Raw genomic sequence first — 10661 nt, 5'->3', positions numbered from 1 at the left:
CTTTCGACTCTCAGCACTCTTGAAATCCAGCTGCTGCGAAAATATTGTACAGTTTTTAAGAGGAATAAATTAAATACAGAGGACAAAATGTAGATTAAAAGAGACTTCACTTCAACGTGTATTGAAGTCAGACTCAACAGCTCAGGTATCCCTTCCCATCATCTGAATCTCTATAAGCTCAAGTTATATTCATACTTTTTCTGTTTAATACTTTTGTTAATTTCTTTCTGAACAGTTGTGCTAAATGACCCTGAATTACCAAGACATATGGAGACATAGCTGGGTTAGTAAACAGCAAGTGTGACAGTGAAAAATAGCAGCTATTTAGAGTGTGACTGAACTGTTCATTTCCTGCCAGCTACTAAATTATGAAGAAAAAGGGGCACACAACAAAGCCAAACAAAAAACATTCAGGCATGCAGCCAGAAAAATGTATCGCATCAGCAATTAAATGACTCGATTATGAAAGTGAATGTTATTGTTTTAATTTCGACCACCATCAGTCAAACAGAAGAAAACAAAGAACACATTTGCGGGTTGCATGGGTGGTCTTTGGGGGAAAATGAGCCATGTCGCATTCTCACTGGAAAAACAGTAAATTAAAAGACATTCCAAACTGTATCCACACAGGCTCACAGTATAGGTGCACACACTGATCCCTATCCGGTCTGATCACAGCTGTCATGATTCAGAAGATAAGAAGTGCTCATCTGTTTTCTCCGTTGAAAAAAATCTCCTTTAATGACAAACACAGACCGTCTGACTCTTCTTCCACCCCAAGTCAGGCCGCTTTTGAGATACACACTCTATTGTTCTCTGTCTCATCCTCTTTATCCATCTCCTGTCTGTCCACTATGTTTCCAAATACCTCTAAATACCTGTCTATTCTTCCCCCAGTGACTGCCAAATACCCAGAATACCAGTGTCCTTTTCCATCTGGTGGGACCACGCTACTCAAGGTGTTCTTAGTAAAAGTAAGGAAGGGAATTTAAAGCTTGGTCCGAGTAAAAAGCATAACAACTGCAGATCTTTCTGCTAATACAAAACGGTACATTTTTTAAAACCACAGAGAAAACGCCATCAGTATTCAAGAGTGTGATTCATTTAACACATCTAACATATGGTGGGAACTTTTCTTATCACACATGTAACACTCCCACACAAATCGTGTTTAACATATACACAGGCAGAAACAAGAACACACTCACACACATACCAATTCTAAGCAGCCATGTAAAAACAGATGCAAAATGACGTCTTGTGAAATTCACTTAAGAAGAGAAGGCAGGATGAGTTATAGCTTAGAGGATGAAGCTAAGAATCAAAGAGGCTCCCTGTCACCCCTTCTCCTCTGGGACCTTTCCCTCTCACAGTAGTAATGTTTTTTTCAATTCTACCTATCTCACTTCACTACTAAATAGATAGAAGAAATATATACTCTAAGGCTGAACAGGCTCAATTGTGTTTACCATGAAACAATATCACATTGTCAGACCAAACTACTTCCACATCTGGCACTTTAATCATTTGCCTGAGCTAAACCGGGGCTAACGGGAATGTCTAAATATCAGTTTACCATTCCTATCTATTACATCCAACCGTGAAAACGGGCTGATGTATTAGTCTTCTGTTGCGACACACAGACCTCGTTTGCACCACAGTGAAAACCTATATACATCGCCCCTTTCAAAAGGTCTGTTTTTGTTTCCACACTGTTTGACCGACACGTTTTTCTTTCAGAGGCGCTCTCTGCGGTCAGAACACTGGATCTGTGTGCTCAGACAGACTGATGAGGAGACGTTGCACACTGCAAAGGTATTCAGTGTGTGTGTGTGTGTGTGTGTATGTGTGTGTGTGTGTGTGTGTGTGTGTGTGTGTGTGTGTGTGTGTGTGTGTATGCATATTTCTGTGTTAGGCAGACAGGGGCTGTTGTCTCCCTCTGTTATATCTCTTTATTCCTGAGGCTCTTCATGCAATGTGGATACACTTTTATGTGTGTATTTGTTTTGGAGGAAATAGAACTACCGCAACTCTTTGAATTTATCTGAATGTTGAAAGGCTTAGCTTTAAATATTAGCATGCCTAATATACTAGCCTATAAATAAAAATGGAGGAGGACACAAGAGACCAAACCATTCTGATTTTAAAATCACAACATCAAAACATCTGAGATGCAATGTGTGGAATAATGTTGGGTAATAAATCGTAGATGGCAGACTAGACACCCAAGTGTACAAGCTCATCTGACTCAAGACACCTGGGGTAATTTATGACACTAAATTGGAAAATATAAAAGCTTTTTGTAACTGGCGACGTATGGAGGCTAGCGATTCACAAATTGAGCCTTGTGTTTGACTGTATGACCTTACTGAATGTGTTCATACTTGACTTTCAAAAAGGCAAAACAACTGTTACTATTGGTGGACAGGGCTTGGCGAAAGGTAAATGATCTTGTGGGAAAGGGAAATAAGATCTTAATTTCTGTCTTCTTCGACTCTACAAACTTATTAAAGAGCCTGATGAGAACATAATCTTTACTGCAGTTGTCAGCAAGTGGGTTTATACAGTTTCCTCAATTTTGACAGGTCCTCTTCAAAGGTCTGATGAATATCACAAGACACGAAGGCTTTGAGCTGATGGTATCACCTTTCTTGCAGAAATGAGGCCTAACTGTTTTGTTGGGAAGGCTACATTCTTCAACAAAATGAGAAGGGGGATAGAAGAAGCACATTCCCATCCTCTCATTATGCTGGTTTAAATTTGATACATCTAAATATGAATCCCATGTCTAAAGCGGATAGACACCATATGTTTTTTGGATTGAGCAGAACAGAAAAACACCCAAAGCTGACATAATTTATGTAGTTGGGGGCTCAGTCAAATTATTTGCCTCTTTTTTTCTTTACTTTTGGCTTGCCGTGTTACTTGAGTTGATGAAGGATTTTGGCAAAAATCTTCTGTGGTTTTCTTAGGTAAGTAATTATATATTGTAATTAACTTTCTGCCTATCGGTCGTTTTTTTCATGTTATGGTCAATATTTTACTAACCACATTGGCCAGCTATGATTTGAGAACAAAACTGCATATAGAAATAAGATGTGCCCCTGATGCATAAAAGCCATCTAATGTGTTAGAGATTTTAGGCTTGAGAATAACAGCACATTCTTTACAGAGAGCTGTCAGACAAACAGAAGCAACATAAGTCTGCATAAGATCACATAGCTCTGAACCCACAGATCTAATCTCCTAAAGCTTCAGTCAGTGCGGTTGAACTGAGACGAAGACTGGATCAGAAGTCTTTACGGGGAAGTGTAGTGCTAAAGTCAACTTACTTTCTTTATCCTGTGTTTGTAGTTTTTTCTTTGCCATGACAATGTTTCACATCAATACTGTAAAAAATGTACTTCAAATCGACATATTTAAGGATCATAGTCATTGTCAGAGTGCAGAGTATAAAACACAATCAATATAACAACTGAATTCTACATCTTTCTTCCAGTTTATTGACTGTTTTCTTTGTGCGATGTCTATCAAAGTGAATTTTAACAGGCACATCTAACTTTAATGAAGTATAAACAGTCAATGCATGACTTGGAAGAGAAATATTTTATTGAAATAACAGGTGCACGTAAGAATGCTTTATATTCTCTCTCAGCTTGTAGACTGTCTGCAGAGTCAACAGCTAGTTTTCTATCGCAGTAGTTTTACCTTTCCAGCTGTAATAATACTAATAATGAACAGATGAATTATTATCTATGGACGTTTAAAACAAGTGGCTGAAGGCCTGATGGCACATTTTGTGTTTGCCAGCTACTCTATTACTTAAGAAGGGCCTTGATTAGACATTAAACATGGAGATCTCAAGTCTTTGTAATGAGTATTTTAGTTTAATAAAACGTGCTTTTTCACATTTCATTAAGTGGTATATTTAACAATCTTCAAATAAAGGATGTATGAATCCGTACTCATGCATCAGCAAAAAAGAAAAGGCAGTTAAGAGTTTAATCTTTCCATCTTGAGAAATGTTTGTTATAGATGGTATCATGGTAACCACATGCCTACGTGCCTCATCTCTTTTTAAGTTTCCTGTTCAAAGGGGAGCAAATGGCGGTCGACATCGAGATAGAAGTAAGGATATCAGTTTAACTTTGTTACAGCCCTGATCCTCGGTCTTGTGTGAAATTAAACAGACTTGAATGTATCTTATAAATACATTTTCAAATCAAACCTCAATACTTTTTTAGTACTGCCTTAATTCTGTCGCTAACATTACATTTGGAAAACTCTCAAGTAGTTAGCAGTTACGTGAACAGGTTATTGGCTTTGGTTTAATTCTTTGATTTGATGTTTTCTGATTGAATCCCAATGAATGAGTGCACAAATGGTGTTCATCCAGCAAAGTAAGGTGTCAAATCAAAGTGTTTTGATTGACCTCAGCACATGTTAACAGTATCAAAACAATACAAGTGGAAAGCAGTCAGAGAGCATATACCTAGATGTCATCTAAATTAGAAAACAACTCAACGTTTTCCTCTGAATCAAGAGCAGACAGAAAAAGAATAGAAAAAGAAAATTGGATAAATGCATGGGGCAGATTTTCATATTAAAAGTGTTAGAAAATGTCTAACCCCTAACCCTATTGCAAGGTTGACAGTCCTTTAAGTTAAGTAGCAATTGGACCTTTAAATTATGACAACAATCCTGCTCTATAGGGCTGTTTGTCTTTTCTCTACAATTTATAGTATTTGATGGCTTGATAGAATAAAAGCAAATTATATTTCAGTTTTCGCTTTGCTCGAAAGGCCGCTTTGTGGGAAGAGCAGCACACTCACTGAGTCCTGAGCGTGAGAACAAAACAAAACGCAGGCTCAAAGCCTCTGTCCTAAAAGTGGATGCGCTAATTGGATGCAAAGTGGGGTTGATTGCCTGTTGCTTTTCTGCAATTTGATTAGCTAATTGCCGTGTACCATTGTCTCATTTGATCGTAGAGGGCAGACGTTTGTGTTTATCCTAACTCCTGTTATTGTGAACGCATTTGAAATTCTGCCATTTTGAACAAAAGTAGAATTGAAACACCTCGGCGCCCACCGGCCGAGAAACATTCATTATAACCAAAAAAACAAAATCTGATTTAACATGGACTGGTTCTTCAGGGAGAAAAATGTCTGACTTCCTGTGTGTTATTTGGCAAAGACTGTACAGGCTTTCAGGATCTTAAGAGTTTTTCGGAGGATTACCCAACATTAAAGCAACAAAACACAAAATGTGGCCTTCTCCGCAGATCAAACAGAGCTCCTCACATTCACAGCTCATACAAAGCAATTCTAAAGCTATTTCATAACCCTGCAGTGATTAAAGAAATTAATAAAAGACATGCATGTAATGCAAATACTCCCACATATGTCTGAAAATTGCAAACTCTGTTTCTTTGCCAATTGGTATAGTAGGTGTTTTTAAATTGGGATGTCATATTGCTTAATTATATAAAAGTCCTGAAATATTCATATATAATTAAGACCTGAAAAAACCTTAGAGGACACATTTTTATAAATAAGAAAAGGTTGATGTTAGCAAATAGTTAAGTGACTGACAAAAAAGATTATGTGTAAGACCAATACAGACATGAGTCAGCTAAAATTGGGATGATTGCTTAACAGTGTCACATCAGCATGGCTCTGGGGCCATAAACCTCTAAAACCATATGTGATTTCACTAAAGCCAGGGTTTGATCACTGTCCTAGGAATGTCCGTTTCTCTGTCTGTTGGCTTTTATTGTTGTCATTTTCCTTTCTTCTTAATATACATGTAATTTGTACAGTGATTTATGGTTTTCATGGCTGTTATTACATTTCCTCTTCCCTTGTTGCTGTATCGAATGGCTAAACCAGCCAGCCCTCTCAGCCCCGCGGTCCTAATAAAAGTGACGGGCTGACCGTAAAGACCCTGTTCTACCAAGCAGGTTCTTCTCTGCATCTCCGCCTGTAATTCCCATTACTGCCCTGGACTCCAGGAGCTCACATCGCAAAAACCTGTTCACTCCTACCTCTTACCCCCCCGACCTCCTCTTTTTTCCCCTCTTCTCCAACACATTAAAACACTATTGTGCATCATTCAAAAACAATTACAGTAAAGTTTGTGACTAAGACACAAGAGGGACATACTTGAGTCTAGACTGAGGAAGTGATGTAACAGACATATATGTGCTATGTGGTCAGTGAGCTACATACTTTTGGCCTCTTTAAAGAAGAGGAATGGTTTTTAGCCAGCACTATTTTAAGCGTTGCAAATCGCTTCATATCTTTTCTCTACAAAGCTTCATTCACATTTGATCCAGGGTTGACGCTCTGAGCTAAAACCCTGCTCTCCTTTTCATCTCTTATTGATTTAAAAAATACAGCAGTCAGGTCCTCACAAGTGTAATTCATTTTTGCGAAACTGAAAAAAAGGTCAGCAGAACCCACAGGCTTTGAACACAGATCATACATTTGATTTATGTTTGACATGCAGTTTTCCAATAAATAAATTATTATAGTGGCTCCTTGCCTAAAAATCTAACTAAAAGAAAAATGAAATATTATTTCGGTTTATAAAATATGCTGACTGATCTCCTCTTCCCTCCAACAGAAACCTAAAGACTTCTTCAATCCTCTGGTAGCTCAGGAGCTACATTTCACTTTAAGCTCATAAACCTCACTTTCGAACAAATCCTATTTTTATATACACTGTCTGATGAAGTGATAACACCAGAATAATGTTACCTCTGGGGCTGTGTGAGAGACACAGAGGCTCCTCTGAGAAGCCACGGCTTTGAACATTGAACGCCAATAGAGATCTTTAAGACTGTGAAGGTAACCACAAAGGCATCAGTGGATAAATAATGACCACTCATTTTAAAGTTCACTACACTGATCTGAAATTTGAACTCGCTTGCATCATTTGTCTCAATTGCAAAATCAACCTGCGAGCACGAACATGAGGTGGCTTTTAATGCGATTTAAAATGATGGGAAGTGGAATGTATATCTTGAATAGATATCTGTGAAATAAAACGTATTTATTAAAAAACTTAATCTCAAAATAAAATAATAGCAAACTAATAATTTGTTTTACGCAGTTTATGTTTCATCCAAGCTAAAGTACAATGTATTGCATACTGTATGTAACATCAATACATCTCAATTTGTGCTATGATTAATTTCCCTTTTCTAATGTTTTGGAGATGATAGACGCCCTTCTCGTGGGTGTGGTTAAAAGCCACATTGTTTTGCATGGGTTCACACTCAAACACGTCCTTCTCTGCCTTATACAAGGGAGCACTCAGACTGAAATTGTCAGAAAAGCTTGTCACTCCCTCCAGGAGCTCACCTGGTCTCACCATGTTCATCCACTCTGAACTGCTGATTCTACTTGCGCTGACTCTTGGTGGTCAAGGTAAGTTAAGTTGCATTTTTACTAGGGCCGGGACTCGATTAAAAAAATTAATCTAATTAATTAGAGGCTTTGTAATTAATTAATCGAAATTAATCGCATTTTTAATCACATATACATATTTGACCTGAGAACAGTGAGAAGCAATTTTTTTCACATGGATTTTAGTATACCATTAGGCGCATTCACACCGCAGTACTTTTCCCACAAAGGTTCATGAGAACTTAGTTCATGAGAACTCTTTGAACCTGGGGGAGGATTAGGCAAATGAAGCCGCTGACGTCACTTCTTCTTCTTCTGCATTGGGTTTACTGGCAGGCAGCAAACCACTTCACGTCGTATACTGCCGCCCAAAGTCCCCGGCCGGAAGTCCCCGGAGTTGGGGGAGTCCCAGCAGCCTTCCGAGTAAATCGCCAGAACGCCGACACCTCCTCATCTCCACCGCTCCCATGTTTTATTTTGTGTTGCCATAAGTTAGTCTCTCTGCGTTTCTGCGCTGGGCTAATGCTAATAATGCTAATGCGAGGATAATAAAATGGCGGCTTCACAAAACTTTTTGGGAGTTTTACGGGGCGTGGTTTGCAATCCGCCCAGCCAATCAGAAATATAGCTCTTTTCTCACAAGAGAGCCGTACGAAAGTCCCTGCTCTCTAGCAGCTCTCTGCTCTCTAGCAGGGACTTTCGTGGGGGTAAAAAGGTTCTCATGAACTAATTTTAGTACCGGCTCTTTTTGGTGTGAACGCAATAAAAGAGGCTAACGTCCACGCTAGCTGCTATATGTTTTTGCATTGAGGTGATACTTGAGGCTTGATGTGCTGCGGTGATATGCGAATTCCTTTTTGCATAATTTGCACACAACCGTGCTCTTATCGACGCTTCCATCCGTCCGTTTTTTAAAACAACATTTCCCACTGTTGTTCACTGTGGTTTGTTGTTGTCTGAAGTCATGAACGTTAGTTGGTGCTCCAGTATAATCGGTACGCCTGAAACTCATCCAGTGAGAAACGTTCCGCGGTGCAAAAATAAGTGCGATTAAAATGCGTTAATTTTTTTAACGCGTTAATTTTTGTGTAATTAATTCATCTTAATTAACGCGTTAAAGTCCCGGCCCTAATTTTTACACATACATACACGTTTTCATCCAGGTTTTTATAAAATGCATTCTGCACTGTTGGCACACAAAGCACCATAAACAGCATATATGTAAAAACATATATGTAAAAACAAATATCCCTCAGTTCGTACAGGAAAGATCATCGGCGGACATAAAGCTGCTGCACATAGCAGGCCATACATGGTTCTGTTGAAGACAGAAATGGACGATGGTACCACCAAACACTGCGGTGGCTTCCTTCTGAACGAGGATTTTGTGATGACTGCAGCCCACTGCCAAGCCAGGTCAGTTAAACACTCATGCATTAGGAATTCAATATAAAAAGCGCTCTTAATCGATCTATTTGGAATGATGGATTCAATAATTGTGAAAAAAAGGTCTTAATAAAATTGTATCCATACATTTTTTTGTTTTTGTTCTGAGTTAAAGACTAAGCATTTATTCTTACATCATATTTTGCATTTCATTTTGTCATTTTAGGTCTTACACTGTGTTACTAGGAGTTCACAATGTAAAACATAATGATGAAATACAGCATATAAATGTGGATCAAACATTTCCTCACAAAGACTACAACGCAACTAATTACAAAAACGATATCATGCTTCTTAAGGTAAGACAAATGTTTCCTTTGAAAGCGGAAATGAGTTTCTAAACTATTTTAGTCATTTTCCAATGTTTGTTTGTAATTATGTTTATTGCAAATGCTATTGAACGCCTTAATCAATAAGAGGTTTGAAACGTATGACTTAATCAGGCAAATGTGAGCACTGGAATCAATATTTGAGCTTAATTATGTGTTAATTTTTCTTTCCATTTTCTTAAAGTTGAGCTCCAAGGCAAATTTCTGCGAAAATGTGAGACCCATTGCTCTTCCAAGCCAACTTGAAGCCTCTCTGCCAAAATCATGTTCGGTCTCCGGCTGGGGGAGAACAGACAAGACCAACAAATATATGTCTGTAGTACTCATGGAAGTCAATGTTAAACTCACTGACAATGAGCTGTGTGCTAAGGACAACTTGTACTGCTCTGAGGGGGAGATTGGACCGGGTGAGGTAAATCTTTTTCTATAACATGAGATGGACAAAGTCATAAGTTATAACTGATTCAGCATTAAAGCCATCACTGTACTTCCAGGGAGACTCTGGTGGTCCGCTGGTGTGTGAAGATGAGAAGGCATACGGGGTGGTGTCCCACAAATTCAAACCAGACTCAGGAGGCCAACAAATCGATTGTTACGCCAAGATTACTGACTACAGCAGGTGGATCTATTTGACCATGACGAAAGCCTGAAAAAGCTCTCATACAATTGGGGCTGAATTGATGAAATCACAGCATTTGTATTTACTGTTTGCATGACATTTAATCGGTCCTATCTAATACCCTTGTATCACAACGTGTTCAATAGCAATGAGACTGATGGACCAAAGTCTGAACTTGCTTGCTTTAGACAGATTTAATGACAATGTGCTCCACTTTGATGTTTCCAAATGATAATGTAACCTTTTGTATGGCAAGTGTAGTCACATCAAGGTTAAATATGAAATATTTTGACTTTTATGGTATAGCTAATTTTCTGCTGATGGGGCCACAATCTCTTAAACATAGATTATTTAAGATATGTTCAAATTAAACCAAGCACATAAAGGTTTTTTCATGGATAAACTAATACATTTAGACATAATGTACTTAAATAAATGTTGTTGGTTTGTATATTATCCTGCTTTTAAATACATTAACAATAAATACATCATCAAAGAGGACACAGGATCTTTTAAGTTTGTTTTGTACCACCTTTTTATTAATAAACTGTTGCCCATGTTCTCTCAGTTTCATTGTGCACTTAACAAAAAGACAACGCTGCCTCCTAGTGCCAAAGTTGTAATGGTGCAGCAAAAACTAGACAAAGCCTTTTTGCATTGGAAGCTATATCAGACAGAGAGGTACAATTACTGAACTGTCTAAGCCTGCTCTGAATGCAAAGTGTTGTGACACCACTTGTGTTTTTGTGCTAAATAAATAAAAGTGTCTTGGCTTGCTCTAGATCAGGGGTGTCCAAACTTTTTTCACTGAGGGCCACATACAGAAACATATGTGAGGGGCTGGAGGTATATTGCCTC

The 10661-nt window shown here is 38.3% G+C and overlaps 1 protein-coding gene across 2 annotated transcripts; it reads left to right on the top strand.

Annotated features, from left to right (window-relative positions):
• Positions 1 to 1757: 1757 nt before the first annotated feature.
• Positions 1758 to 10362, top strand: si:ch211-212d10.1 (granzyme E). 2 transcript variants are annotated; one of them, XM_034216307.1, is made up of 6 exons: positions 1758 to 1815; positions 7310 to 7430; positions 8666 to 8825; positions 9022 to 9154; positions 9369 to 9596; positions 9679 to 10362. In XM_034216307.1, the coding sequence occupies exons 2-6, from the start codon at positions 7376 to 7378 to the stop codon at positions 9832 to 9834; spliced, it is 732 nt and encodes a 243-aa protein (XP_034072198.1). In that variant the 5' UTR covers positions 1758 to 1815; positions 7310 to 7375; the 3' UTR covers positions 9835 to 10362. The 2 variants fall into 2 exon arrangements, with proteins under 2 accessions (XP_034072198.1, XP_034072199.1); XM_034216308.1 differs by lacking the exon at positions 7310 to 7430 and having other exon boundaries at positions 1767 to 1815.
• Positions 10363 to 10661: the final 299 nt, after the last annotated feature.

Source organism: Gymnodraco acuticeps, unplaced genomic scaffold (assembly GCF_902827175.1).
Source record: "Gymnodraco acuticeps unplaced genomic scaffold, fGymAcu1.1, whole genome shotgun sequence".
Classification (NCBI taxonomy): Eukaryota; Metazoa; Chordata; class Actinopteri; order Perciformes; family Bathydraconidae; genus Gymnodraco; species Gymnodraco acuticeps.
The sequence above is the reverse complement of the archived record's forward strand: the minus strand, read 5'-3'. Positions and strand labels throughout refer to the sequence as shown.